This window comes from Vigna radiata, chromosome 7 (genome assembly GCF_000741045.1).
Source record: "Vigna radiata var. radiata cultivar VC1973A chromosome 7, Vradiata_ver6, whole genome shotgun sequence".
Taxonomy (NCBI): Eukaryota; Viridiplantae; Streptophyta; class Magnoliopsida; order Fabales; family Fabaceae; genus Vigna; species Vigna radiata.
This window is the reverse complement of record NC_028357.1, coordinates 474,281-489,190: the sequence shown is the minus strand read 5'-3', so window position 1 is coordinate 489,190 and position 14,910 is coordinate 474,281. Positions and strand designations below refer to the sequence as shown.

Genomic DNA, 14,910 nt, shown 5'->3' with positions numbered 1-14,910 from the left:
CACAGTCGATTGAATTAAAGATGGAGTCGACTGGGACTCATAAGCATCATTTATAAACAAATGCAATCAGTCAAACAATTAAGCACTCAATACAAACAATCATACAGCAAAAATCAAACAATATATGCATGATGCAGTAGATAGATACAAATTTACCAGTTATAGACACTCAAGGTGTTTGATATAATCTACGGTTAATTCATCCTTGAAAACAGTTCTGTATCAGCTGCATAACCTACAAAACACTTAAGTTTTGGTTGCTAGTACCCATTTAATTTTGGGTTCTTGATTGTTAGTTCTTGTCACATGTTCCTTTGGAATCCATACGTATAATCCTTGAGGAACAACAACATTTCTGTAGTAGCAATTGCTAACAGTATGACCAACACGGTTACAATAAAAACATGCATTTCTCGCAGGTTTTCTTAATTCATTAAGCTTCCTAGCATTGGTTCTGTTAGAGTAACCTTTAAATTCAATTCCTTGCCTATTTTTACTTCTGCTAGATGAATTCAGTACAACATCTAAATTGTCACTAGCTTGAGCAAACTTAGCTAGCTCTCTAGTCAAGTAATCAATCTTTTCAATGTGTAGGACAATTTTCACAAACTTTCTCAACAGTAACAGTTTTAATCTCAACATTTCTAGCAGATGATAAGGCTTCACTTAGCTCTTTTTCTAATCTTTCATTTTCAGTAACAAGGTTATCAATTCTTTTCTCAAAGTCTCTTTTCTTAGAGCACAGTCGATTTACCTTGTACTACAGTCGCATGGCTTCAGCATGTAGCTCTTTGAATGCATCTTGAAGCATATCATATTTGATTTCAACAGGTTCATTTGATATATCTGCATCACTGTCATAATCATCCCATGATACACCTGTCATATAGCATAAATTTGATTCCTCATCATGATCAGAATCTTCATCACTTGATTTCTCAGAATCTGAGTTTTCCCAAGCAATGTAGGCTCCTTTCTTTCTCACGTTTCTACTTTGAGGAAATCTTTTCTTCCCTTTCTGCTTTGGCTATAACTCAGGGCATTCAGGCGTGATGTGGCCTTCTTTTCCACGTTCATAGCATTGGACAGTGTTTGTGTTGAAGCTCTTCTTTTTGCTTTGACCTGCATGGTTAGACAATTGACTATCATTTTGTATAAGTCGACTAAATTTTCTTACCATCAAGGTCATCAATTCTTTGTCGTCCATCTATGTTTCTATGATGTTCTTGCTTGCAGCTTTCAGAGCTATGGACTTCTATTCTTCAATCTCCTCTTCATCCTACCAAGTTCTAACTCATGTTCTCGTAACTTGCCAAACAAGGTAGCCATATTCATCGTTGTAAGATCTTTGGATTCAGAGATTGCAGTGACTTTTGGTTGCCAATTCCTGTTCAGACTTTTCAGAATCTTTATGTTGATCTCTTCTTTGTCAAAAAACTTTGCCAAGAGCCATCAAGTGGTTTACGATATGAGTGAACCGTTTCTGGACATCATAGATGTTTTCACCAGCTTTCATTCTGAACAACTCATATTCTTGAATCAATGAATTCTTCCTGGCTCTTTTGACTTCATATGTACCTTCATGTGTTACCTCTAGAACATCCCGCATTTCCTTTGCAGACTTGCATTGGGATATCCTGAACAATTCATCAATAGTTAGTGCAGAGGCAATAATATTCCTGGCTTTAACATCATACTGAGCTTTTCTATTTTCATCTACAGTCCAATCAGTAAAAGGTTTCAAAATAGTTTTATTATCAAAAATTTTTTGTTGGTACAAATGGACCATTTAAAGTAGCATCCAAAATTCCTTTATCTTGCAATTCAAGAAAGATCTGCATGCGAATTTTCCAAAAAGGGTAATTTTCACCAGCAAACAGAGGTGGTCTGCTTGTTGAAGCACCTTCACCAAAAGTTTGAAAATTTGAAGTCATCCCCAGGTTTTACAGTCGAATAGAATAAAAACAGAGTCAACTGAATTTTCAAATATCTTATGAAAACCAGCTCTGGTGCCAATTGTTATGAAACAGGTAGGCTTCTTGTTACACCAAGAGGGGGGGGGTGAATTGGTGTTGATTCAAAATTAAAATCTTTTCGCAATCTTGGTATGAAAAATTCAAAGCTTTTGATCTTTCCTTGAAATGCAAGTAACTGAAAATGTAATGCAACAGAAAAACGCAGTTGACTGCCTAGCAGATATAGTCGATTGAACAATAAAGAGTGTAAGGATCAGAAAATTCAAACACTGTGTTTATACTGGTTCGGCCAACAATGCCTACATCCAGTTTCCTTCCAACCTAGGAAGCAAATGCACTATAATGGTTGCGGTTTTTACAACAAGGAATTTATAGAAGCACCACACAAAAATATAAATCTCCTCTCTAACCTAAAACCAAATATAGTTGCACACACAAAACTAGAATTGCAGCAAGAATCCCCTCTCCTGCAATATGCATCCACGTCGAACAATCATCAATGTGTCACTAGCACTCTTCACAGGATACCAAACCTATCACAACATACTTCACAGGTTGCCAAGCCTTCAGTTAAAAACCAACAGTCTTTCGCAGGATGCCAAGCCTATCAAGATCAACCCAGAAGCACCTCTCTGTGCGGATATTGATCAAACAGTGAGAACGATGACTTCTCCTTCTGAATTTCTCTCAAGCAAGATCACCACCGTCTTCTTGGAGAATTCTTGGAGCTTCTAACGAATTCAATCTGAAACAAGAAAGTGAAAATGTTAAATCACAAAAGTGACAAAACAATTTGCGTTCTGTCTATTTATAGTGTTCTGTTTCATCAGATTGATTCATAGTCGAATAGCCTACTAATGGAGTCAACTGTATTAAAACAGTTATAACAGACAGTCAACATAAAGGCTCCTCAGTCAACAGAATCAAGACTCATTTATTACAGTTGACCAAGTCATACAGTTTTAACTAACTTTTGAAAATATAGCCGTTGGAGCTTGTAAGCTTAACAGAATTTCAAACAGAACAGCAACACAGTCGAATATGCTTATCACAATGTCGACTGACACATGAAACATCACTTTGCCAAGGAACCTCCTCCAAGGAACCTAATCATCCAAGGAACCTCCTCCAAGGTGTGTGGAATAGCTCTGGGCGTTTCTCTCTGCCAAAGGATTGAGTTTTGATTCGCACTGGGGCTATATATAAGCCAAAAAGATAACAGAAAGATTACAGAATCTAGCTAATAAAAATAGACAACCACCCAGGCGCCTAAGTTAACCACTCAGCGGTTTCCCTTTAGCCGTTTGGACGGCTCAACGGTCAGTTTTATCACTGAGCGGTTTGCCCTTGATTGCTCTGGACGCTCAACAGTCCATTCTGGCGCTCAGCGATTCACTTGACCCTTCTTTTCATCCTTTTTCTTCCTCTTTCACGGGTCTAAGTCCACCTTACTCCACTTCCATCTTCAATTCACCTTAAAACCCTATAAAACAATATAAAAACAAGCATAATATCTCTAAAACCAACTTTTGACTCTCTCATGACTCAATTAAGTGTTTTACTTGATTTTAAGCTCGTTCTAAGCCATAAAGGGTGTGTTTTGATATCAAATTTAAGTATGAAAATAACGGTTTTTAGACCGTTATCACTTAGCATCATAACCACAATCACAACATCATGCATCTGTTCACATAGCTTGTAAACACCCACCTGTATATCAACATATAGTTCACATTCTCAACATCATCAATATCAAAGCATCATCAAGCAATACCCATCATACAAATATCAATAGTCAAACCACTGCATTAGATAAAGTTTCCAACCAAGTACATCAAACCCTATACTAAAAATAAAAGCAAATAAGTTTCAAAATACCAAAACAAAAGATAGAAAAATTCTGCTCTAGTGCAAATAACATCCATCAGTAGATGTTATCTCATCTCCTCAGTCCATGTTGTCATTAGAATCTTCCTCCTCTCCTTCTTCTGCATCCTCAAAGTCATCGTCCTCATCATCCTCCTCCATGATTGGAGCTTCAGCTGCTCCAGGTCCACTAGGTTGTGCATTATCCTCCTGCCATACCACCAAATTGTTAAACTCGTCCATGGTCCACCAGTGTGTAGGGGGCGTGTCATAAATGTTGGAAAACAGGTAGGCTTCTTTTTACACCAAGAGGGGGGGGGTGAATTGATGTTTTATCAAAAACATCGTCTTTTCGTAATCTTGAAATCAAAGTATAAAGCTTTTCAAACTTTCTTGAAATGCAAGTAATGAAAATTTGTATGCAATGGAAAAACGTAGATGACTGCGTAAATATTAGCGTCAACTGTAAGTAAAAGTGCAGGAATAGAGAAAATCAAACACTGGTTTTTATACTGGTTCGGCCAACAATGCCTACATCCAGTGTCCTTCCAACTCAGGAAGCAAATGCACTATAATGGTTGCATTTTTTACAACAAGGAATTTATAGAAGACCTCCACGTCAAAAATATAAATCTCCTCTCTAACCCTAAACCAAAATATAGCAACAAGATGTCCCTTCTCCTGCAATCTGTCAATCACCACTTTGAACAATCCTCAAAGTGAACCAGACTCCATGAGTCTATCCCCTGTGATCACAACAGGTCCGATGCAGCAAGTTTCAAGGATGCCAAGCCAGAATCTTGATCAACCAAAAACACCTTTACTGTGCAGAAAATGATCAAGCAATGTGTGCGCAGTCAGTCTCCCTTTGAATCTCTTTCAAGAAAGATCACCACTGTCTTATTGGAGAATAATTGGAGCTCTAAAATTAAAGATATCAATCTAAAACAGAAATGAAATTGTCAGTTAATCAAAAGTCCCTGAACATCTTCGTGTTTAGCCAATTTTTAGATTTCTGTTTTACAGGCATTCTCTGAGTCGAATAAGCTATTAATATAGTCGATTGAGTTATGACAGTTATAACAGTTCAGTCAAACAAGTAGCATACAGTCAACCAAAATGAAAACTCATTTAATACAGTTGACCAACTATTCAATGCTCAACTAACTTTTGAAAATATAACCCTTATAGTGCAAGAGCATAACAAAATTTCAAAGCAGACAACTAATGTAGTCGAGTATGTGGTGCACACAGTCGACTTCGACAAGTAAGATCAATTTGAAATTCTTTTCTTCTAAAAATCTCACAAAGCACTGATTCTCAAAATTTGTACAAAGACTTTATTATAGTCGAATCCTTTTATGATGGAGTCGACTTTACTGTAGCTTTGTCACACAGTTATAAGTTCACAAAAGTGCTTGTGATTTTCGTGCATAAAAACATGTGCAATGCATCCAGAAATGATGTAACAAGTACAAGCTCAATATGTATGGATTCACATAGCAATACAACACATAAACATGTTCAACAGATATATCAAACATTCAGCATAAGAACATGTAACACAACAACAACATATGTGTGTTATTAAACAATGTGTTGTCATCATAAAAAATCAGAGTGATATAGATATTGTGTTGTCAACAATCTCAACAATAAAGCCCAATGATCATCTCAGCAGTGGCCACTTGCCCTCTATGGATAGACTGCAACCTGGCCTCCATCAAAGACATGTACATGTCTTTCATCTGAAATGGCTCTGCCTCATGAGGTTCTGCATGTGCCTGAGGTGGTCCTCTCCTCCTAGGACGTCATGGTGGCCCTAGCTGGACTGCCTCAACTCCACCACAGTACTGCCTGTACTAGGCTTTATCAATGGCTTTCCTCGGTTTCTCCAATATATATATATATATATATATATATATATATATATATATATGTGTGTGTGTTTTGGTTTATGGGGTCGATGTTAGGTATTCTTTCATAGATAATCTCTAAGTTCCAAGCTGAAGTCAAGGTTTTGTCTTTAGGTTTCTCTTTGCGTCGTTTAGTCAAACCGGGTGCTCCATATAGAAAGCACTCTGATGCTAGATTTCGTGTTTGTTCAAATATTCTGGTAATAAATTGATAATAGTTGAATTTACTGTTATCTGATACTTAATTTTGATACTAAATGCAACCTTTTTGACTTAGAAACTTGCTTGAAATCATGATTTTGTTTAAGTTTGTGAATAAGAAAGTTGAGGGTGAATTTAATGATCTTATGGCTAGATTCCCTTGTTTTAGCAAGAATTGAGATGATTTGGAAGAAGAGTTGAAGTACCAAGGAGTTCGAACTCAAGAAGGACTGGAAAAGCATTAGAAAGGACGATCGCAGGACGCCTCAGCGCCCTTTTTAGGGGCCCTCAACGCCAAAATTCACTATCTCACGCCTGACTGCCCTTTTTTTAGGCTCTCAGCGTAGAAAGCTTCGGGCTTGCACCTGGGCGCGCTTTTTTGGATGCTGAACGCCACTTCCTCGAGTCGCAATTTTAGGGGCGCTGAGTGCCAATACTTGTGGTTTCACGCCTGAGCGCCCTAAGTGGGGCTTGAGCGTTGGCGATATAGGCTTGGGTTGTGTTTTTGTTTTTATTTCGATCTATTTAAGGACTTGGATGTCCTAGACATTGTATCTTTTGAGAGAAAAGATGCAGAAACACGTTTTTTCACTCTCTGAAGGCAAATTTGGATGTGGGAGCTTCCATCTTCAACTTTTAAGGTTTTTCTATCTCATTTTTTTCCATTGTTCATCTAGTTTCTCCATATTAATAGGAAACTAAATTTTATTTATTGTTGGGGGAAGATGTAATCCTTTGAAACTCTCATGGATTTTATTTGATTTATATTTATAAATGTTTCTTTCATTAATTGTTAGGGTTTTTCCTTTATACTTTATGCATTGCTTTGTTTAACTCATTCATAACATGGTTATTGATTTCGTTGATATTGACACATAGGGGGGAATCTAGATCTGAGGAATCTCTCCCAAGGGAACTATTGCCTAGATGATAACGGTTCAAAAACCGTTATTTTCATACTAAAATTTGACATTAAACACACCCTTTATGCCTTAGAATTAGCTCGAAATCATGCATTTTGCTTAAGTTAGAGAATAAGAGAGTCAAAGTTGGTTTTCTTGGTTTTATGCTTGGTTTTCCCATGATTTGGTAGGTTTTATCTGGAATTGAATGAAGGAAGTTGAAGAAGACAAGAGTTGGACTTGAGAGAAGGTGGAAAAGTGAAGAAAAGAGGATCCGCAACCACCGCTCAGTGCTATCCCAGTGCTGAGTGACAACTTTGAAGATGGATTCTCTGTTATACGCTCAAGCGCCACCGTTGATGGGTGAATTGAAGTGTTGACCTCACCACCGAGCCACCGCTGAGCGGTGAACTCTTCAGAGAAGTCTCTGCCCAACGCTTAAGCATCAGCACTGAGGGGTGATTTTAAGTGTCGCACCCGTCGTCGGGTGGTGAGCCACCGCTAGGCGGTGTACTATTGAGCCTGGACCAGTTTTTGCTTCGATTTAAGGAATTATAAATAGATTTGGACGACCTAGATGGTTTATCTTTTGGCAGAAAGGACGCAGAAACACCTTCTTCACCCCTTGGAGGCGGATTTTGGATGCGGGAGCTCCTATTTATCAAATCTAGGGTTTATCTTTTCATACTTTTCATCTAGTTTTACCATGATTATGGTGAACTAAACCTCCATTGCTGTTGGGAAATTGATGTAATCCTTTGAAACTCTCATATATTGAATTATTACTTTATTCATATGCTTTCTTTTATCAATTGTTAGAGTTTTTCCTCCATTATATTTGCATGCTTTGTTTAAGACATTATTCAATAACATGATCTTTGATTCTATCTATGTGGACACATGTGGGTAGGTCTAGACATGAGGGAATTCTCTTGGGAGCAATATTACCTAGACATAGGGATAGGAGGACCAATTGCCTTAAGCTTCTGTGCGAATTAATGTAATGCATGATCAATTGCCAGGGAGACTAGAAATAGTAAACTAGTAATTAGGAGTAGACTCTTTTCACCAAGACATTGGGATTAGGGTAAATTAGAAAGTGCCATTAACATTGATTAACAAGTAGAATTAAGTAGAATTCATAAATATATGAGAGTGGATTATGATGAAATCATAAACCCAACAACATCATTCATCCATATCGTTTTACTGTTAATTGATCAATCTTTGCATGCATATTTAATTTTCATTTTTTCATTCTAAACACCAAATTTTCGATATACAAGTCTTAAATAATCAAGAAATCACGTGAACGTTTAGGCTTACGAGTCTCTAGGGAAACGATACTTGGACTTACCGTTTATTATTACTTGATACGATTCGGTACACTTGTCGGACTCTTAACACTAGACATAGGGATAAAACATTTGGTTGCCTTAAGCTTTTGTGCGTATGTAATGCAGAATTAATTGCTAGGGAGACAAGACATTGTAAACTAGTAATTAAGGATAGGCTTTCTTCGCCAAGACATCAGGTTTTAAGTAAATTAGAAAGTGGCATTAACATTAATGAGAAGAAGAATTCTTATATACATGAGAGTGAATAAGAGAAATGGAAACCCCAACAACATATTCATTCCATATTTTACAAATCATTCACCTTTGCGTTTTCTTGTCAATTAATCAAAATTGCATTTATGTTTACTTTTATTTGTATTTTAAACCAAATGAGTTTGTTCTCAAGTCTTATTTAATCAAAAGATCACATAACTGTTTAGGCCGTGAGTCTCTTGGGAAACGATACTTGGTCTTACCATGTTTATAACTTGATACGATTCAGTACACTTGCTGATATCTCAACATAAATGCGTATTTGAAAAGTAACCAACTACCTGGATATCAAACCTATATTTATAGATTTTGGGATGAACTTCTGATTAGTGTTGGCCCAATTACAACCCATATAATAATGACCTAACTTAAGTTAATATAATTATTCTTATTGTTAATCTTGTCTATGATCCTATCTATCGATCCACCAATCGTTTTGTATTGGATCGTGAGGTATGGTGTCATATTGATATATATATATATATATATATATATATATATATATATATATATATATATAAACTTTTGATATTTTAATATATTTTGGTCTTAAATTTTAAAAATAAATTAATATAATTTTTTAACTTAATTTCGTTAAATTTTTTAATGTCTTAAATATGTTTTCTAATTAATATTGAAACGAAAAATTGTATAAATAACACAAAATACTAGTATAAAACGTGTTTTACATATAAAAAAGTTTATTTATTTTTAAGTTTGAAAATCAAAATATATTGAAAATTTATATAGAAACAAATTCAAACTTTGTGTCCGAAATTAAAAATATTTTTAATACTTAAAAAGTTATTTTTACAAAAACAATCCGATTAATCTAATTAATTTGATAATTAAAAGACAATCTCTTAGCGGAACAGTGTCTACTAAATTTTTTTATAAGATTAAAATATTAGTTATCCCATGTTAAGAGATTAAAAAAAAAAAAACATGATTAAGATTTTAACTTTTGTTAATAAAAGAATACAAAAACTCAAGTCAATAATGTGTTTCTGACAAGAAACGTGAATGGATGTGATGCTTTCATTAAACTCATAACAATACACACGGTTGCAGGGAAGCAATGGTGGTGGAAGGGTAGCGTTAGTGTCAGTGTTACCAACTGCTCTGCTCCTTACGTTATCCAATGACGGCTGTCTTTTTCCTTCCCACCCACTTGCAAAAGGTAAGATTTTCAATACACTATAATATATACCAGTTCCAAATCATCAATACTACATTGTTATTTTTATTAATTTCGTCATAAATAAATTGGAAATCGATTCTATTGGATCACAGAATCTACAAGTAGAAATCTGTCTTCACATCCACAAAAAAATGTTACTTTAATTTAACCATAGCCGCCCATGTATTATTTTTCTTTCTAAAATAAATAAATCATTCTCTTATCCATTTTTACCTATAAACTGTTTGCTAAATTGCCCCAGAGACAAAGCAGTACGAGGCTGGGGATCCCTTGAATATAGAGCATAAATGGTATGTGGTGAGGTGAGCTGAAGGGCAAGGAGGTGGAGGAGAGGACCTACCCACCTACTCACCGTACAACACCCTCTTCCCTTCTTCAATATTCATCTCCACCATCACTACCACCATTAATACCTTTTAATCAATCCTCTTCTGTTCATGTGCACACCACCCCGAGAATTGTTGTCCTTTGGCCTTCTTTTGTTTCCATTTTCTTGGGGTGTGTGGACCAATTACTGCGTCAATTGCAACTACCACGGATCTGTTCTAGGAACAAAATATTCCCATAACAGGATTAATTATTCAATTGCCCCAGAGATTCTTTAGATATGGGTCTTTGCATCTAGACTTATCTTCATCTTTGTTCTTTTTTTTTCCCCTATCGTTCTTGTCTTGCTAATCCCATTTTCCAGGTGTCAAAAGCCCTGTTACAGATCTTGGTGCCCCACCTTATTTAGCTTCCTCGCTTCAACTCCTTCATAGGACCCATTGCTATAGATTCAATCTTTCATTGAATGACAGCTGTTAACTTCGTATGTACGCTTGAGCTCCTTTTTCCTGTTGTAAGCCAATAAGAGGGAGAAAACTGTTTCATAGGCTTGTTTAATCTTTTTTTTTTCCTTTCTTTTCTACTCTACATAGTAGCATAACAGTGGTTCAGGCTTTCAAGTCAAGGCAATTTCCACCCAAGTTCGTCGGTCTGCGTGGTTGTGAATCTTGTTCAAACTTTGGGTAGAAGGCCCACCATTGGGGTTTTGGTGGGGTTTCTTTGAACCAAAATAAAACCCATCTTTAAAAGGTGTTTGAAGATACCAACTTCGCTTCAGTTTTGGTTAATAGTGAGGTTTCTTCTTATAAGCTATTGCCTTTCCGCAATTGGTTCTCCACTGACTCTATCTACAGTCTAGCCTGCCTCTCTCTCTCTCTCCCTCTTATCACATATGCCAAATCCAATTTTGACCCGTAAAAAACTTTCAATATTCTAATGCTACTTTACTTCATCACTTGCATCTCCTTCTTCTTGTTTTTAAAGTCCCTCCTTCTCAGACCTCTCCCATCATGGGCAACTGAGATGCGGTTGCTACTCCTTTTGTTCTCTCAAGAGTTGTCTGTGAGAACAATCTCCAAGCTGTTCAGAAACCGCTTCTGGCTTGGATTTGTTTGTCAAATACCTGCAGGAATGTCTCTGGTGAGGAAGAGCCTAACTTCAAGAGTAGAGAATGTTGAGGAAAGCCATGGCATGTCAGTTTTGGACTTGCCTGAGTTGGCCTTGGATTGCATTCTTGAAAGGCTACCTCCTTCTTCTCTGTGCCAAATGGTTGCCGTTTGCCGCTATTTGAGGGAGAGATGTGTGAGTGATCACCTTTGGGAGAGACACATGAAGCAGAAGTGGGGCAGTGTTATTGGTCCTGCTGCTTACAGAGAGTGGAAGTGGCATGTTGCTTCCAAAAGCAATGTTGGGGGTCTTAAACATGGAAGGCAAAGGGGCTTGATGAGATTTTTGTCTCTTCGTTTGCCTTTGCAATGGATGAGACCAAAGGCTGATGAAAATAATAGCCTCAAGCAGAGGACCTCTTTACCTGTTGACTCAATCATGAACTGGTATCTTGCTATTGAGTCGGGCAACTTTTGTTTCCCTGCTCAGGTCTATAACCGTGAGGTATGTAATATGTGCAAACCCTTTTGTTCTACTTTTATATTGAAAACTTACACCTACCTTGCTTGCTACAAATAAAACCAGTTGCTTGAATTTCAATTATATACCGTGGGTTGTGTTTTCTTTTCTCATAAGTTACATTTTTTCTGTTGCTGATGTAGAATGGTCATGTTGGATTCATGTTATCTTGCTATGACGCTACAATTAGCTATGATCCACGAACTGATACTTTCCAAGCCAGGTAATTGGCATGATTAAAGATGCTCATATAGTCTATATATACATATGTTCACATTAGTTCCATAATCTTAGAGATTTGATTAGCAAGTTTGAAGATATTTTAAAGGAAGCGTAAGAGGAAAATAAAATGAAATTTAGATCTGATGACGTAATTATTGATTTGTTGCTTACTACAGGTATCCTCCGCATGGAAGAAGAGCAGATGCTAAAGAGTGTGGCATCCCATGGGAAAGGCTAAGAGCCCCTCCTATTGATGCTTCTCCACATGATCTTCATGTCTCCGACTGTTTAAATGATTTGTATCCGGGTGATCATATAGAGATTCAGTGGAGGAGAAACAAAGAATTTCCTTATGGTTTGTTCCATTATCAAATATCTTGTGTTATTAATTTTTTGCATTAATCCTGGTAAAAGGTCTACCCTAACAACCATTTAAGTTTTATTAAACATTGAAGAGAATAACTACATAGTGGAGGACCATGTCTATATATTAACAGAGTCAACAAAAGGGGCAGTTGGGTCTACTTTGAACCTTTGATGTATAAAAATGATCTCCATCTTTCTCAATTATTCATTTTCTTTATACCCTTGTGTTGGGATGTTGATAATTGAGAACTCATTTTCGAGTTATATTGACATTATTCTAAGCTGTGCCCTTAATCTTGTATAACTTGATTGATTAAGAGCCTTTGTATTCTTCATATTAGAAGTATATGATGGACTTATAATAAATTAAAATGAATTTCTGCATGACGAGATCCACCTTCATGGCAGGTTGGTGGTATGGTGTTGTAGGCCACCTGGAGTCATGCAATGGCAGTGAAAATTATTGCCGATGTCACAAAAGTGGTGAGTTGATTTTTTATTTTCCTTTTGGATGATTGCCATTATCAATCACTGTTTTTCTTGGTTAGAAATGTATCATCAATTCAGTCATCTTTTCTTCCCTTCTAGCAAAATAGGACCATATTCTGCCTCTGAGTATGATTGATAATCTTGTCGATCAGTGAAAGGAACAAACTTGGGGAAAAAATGGTTGTAGGATATAGATGGATGATGCTTAGGAATTTTGATACAGAAACTAAGAAGAACATAAAGTTTACTGGTTTATTATTTTTAATATATTAAGATTTTTACAATATTATTATTATTATTATTATTGTGGATATACACTGAAAAAAATTGACATTCTTTTGTAGTTAGTTTAATTTGGCAGCCAGACCAAAGGTTTGGCTAGGTCTTTCTGGATTCTAATCTAATATATCTAAATATGGACCACCTGCTATGCTATTTGGTTGGTCCCCAAGACACTCATGGTCAGTATGTCATCATTTCCACCAACACATTGATAATTTGTGTCTCAGTGGGCATTTATGGCTAACCATGCTAAAGAACTAGATTCCTTTTGTAGGCTGTTTCATCTCTGTTAGGAATCTTTTTGCTTTGTGGGACTAACATGATTTTTATAAACCGAACACTACTTCCTCTATCCCTATTTATAAAACCCTTTTTCGAAAAAAATTTGTCCCATTTTATAAGACCCATTTGTAATGCATTACTTATTTATTTCCTAAAATGCCTTTAATTAAATATTTGAAATAAATCATAAAAAGATTTTCCCTCTTAATCTGATTTGAGAATATAAGTCCTCACGGATACCGAAGTCTCTCTCAACTGCTTTAACTCAAAATGAAAGGATAATTTTGAAACAAAAGTACATATTAGTGACAAATTTATTGTTTTTAACTAGTTTTCTTGAAGAGTGTGAATTACTAAAAGGGTCTTATTGGGACGGACAGAGTGTTATTTGTCTTCTGGTGTTGTTAAGTATATAGATAGAATATACCAATCCTTATAAGGTATCGGTTGCAATATTTTATTTCACATTCCCTTCATAAGCAATAGCACTCATTTTATGATTATGCTTATGTAACAAAATCAAGTAATACGGGGTTAGTTGCTTTGTGTTGATAAGGCCTATTTTGCTTGCCTTGAATTCTGAAGAATGAAATCCAACAAACTTGTGCTTCGTTAAAATTTAGTTATTTTAAGTCTTTCACATTTTGCCAATCAATCATAATTGGATGAAAATTTTAAATTTATATAGGTTGCAATCATTGAAACTGCTAAAATGATGTTGAAGGGGTGGTCAAATGCCACTACAACAAGAGTCTAGGAATTAACATTTTTATATAACATCCTCTCCCTGAGAGGGGTTTCTTGAGATTCAAACATAGCTTACTTAATGCTAAATGTGTTGGTTGCAGACACTGTGGTGCTAGAGTTTAATCATTACACCCCTGGCTCACGATGGAGGCAGACAACTGTGAGTAGGAAAGACCATAGGGAGGAGGGAAATGAGGCTGATGGATTTTATGGTGGAATAAGAAAGATTAAGAGTGAGGCTGAGATTGCCATTTGGAAACGCCTTTGGCCATCTGAAGTCTTGGATTCGTAGGCACTGGATCTGATCAAATTCTCTTCAACTTAGCATGATTTTATAGAAGCTTTGTCTCAGCAACTGTGAAGCATTGACTGGTTCTGCTTTATACATGCCAAAATACAACATGAAGTGGATTTTCAGATATTTAGGCCAACCCGATTTCTTCTTCTGTCCTTTGTCACATTTTTTCATGAGAAAATTTATGCATATTGATGTGCTTTCCCTCATTGTAAATTGCTCATTTACCCACAAATGTAGAATATTCATTCCACTATATATAGAATCTAGCTGATAATCTCAAATTAGTACCTTTGAACTGATACTAAAACAGCTTCCATCCCAATCAATTAAGGCATTTATTCGTATGCAAACAATTAATTTATTGCATAAACAATGCTTGCTCCATTTTGCCACGGAATTTTATTATGATTTTCTGTCTAATGCTAACCGTATTGGTCATGTGGGGTGAAAATGTTTGTCCTAAAACTGTCTTGAGAAATGGCATATAAAGTTGATGCGGCTAGCATGAAATTGAAGAAGCTATGTTTTAGAGAGTTGACACTGCTAGAACAAGGAGAGTTGTATGTTACTCAGAGTCTGAGAGTAGTACCTGAATCTCT

The 14,910-nt window shown here is 36.2% G+C and overlaps 1 protein-coding gene across 2 annotated transcripts; it reads left to right on the top strand.

Moving 5' to 3' along the window:
* Window positions 1-9,818: 9,818 nt before the first annotated feature.
* On the top strand, window positions 9,819-14,564 carry LOC106768801 (F-box protein At2g26850). 2 transcript variants are annotated; one of them, XM_014654128.2, is made up of 5 exons: window positions 9,823-11,610; window positions 11,769-11,848; window positions 12,024-12,202; window positions 12,622-12,696; window positions 14,115-14,564. In XM_014654128.2, exons 1-5 carry the CDS (start codon window positions 10,936-10,938, stop codon window positions 14,303-14,305), a joined length of 1,200 nt encoding a protein of 399 aa, XP_014509614.1. In that variant the 5' UTR covers window positions 9,823-10,935; the 3' UTR covers window positions 14,306-14,564. The 2 variants fall into 2 exon arrangements, with proteins under 2 accessions (XP_022640222.1, XP_014509614.1); XM_022784501.1 differs by lacking the exon at window positions 12,622-12,696 and having other exon boundaries at window positions 9,819-11,610.
* The last annotated feature ends 346 nt before the right edge of the window (window positions 14,565-14,910 follow it).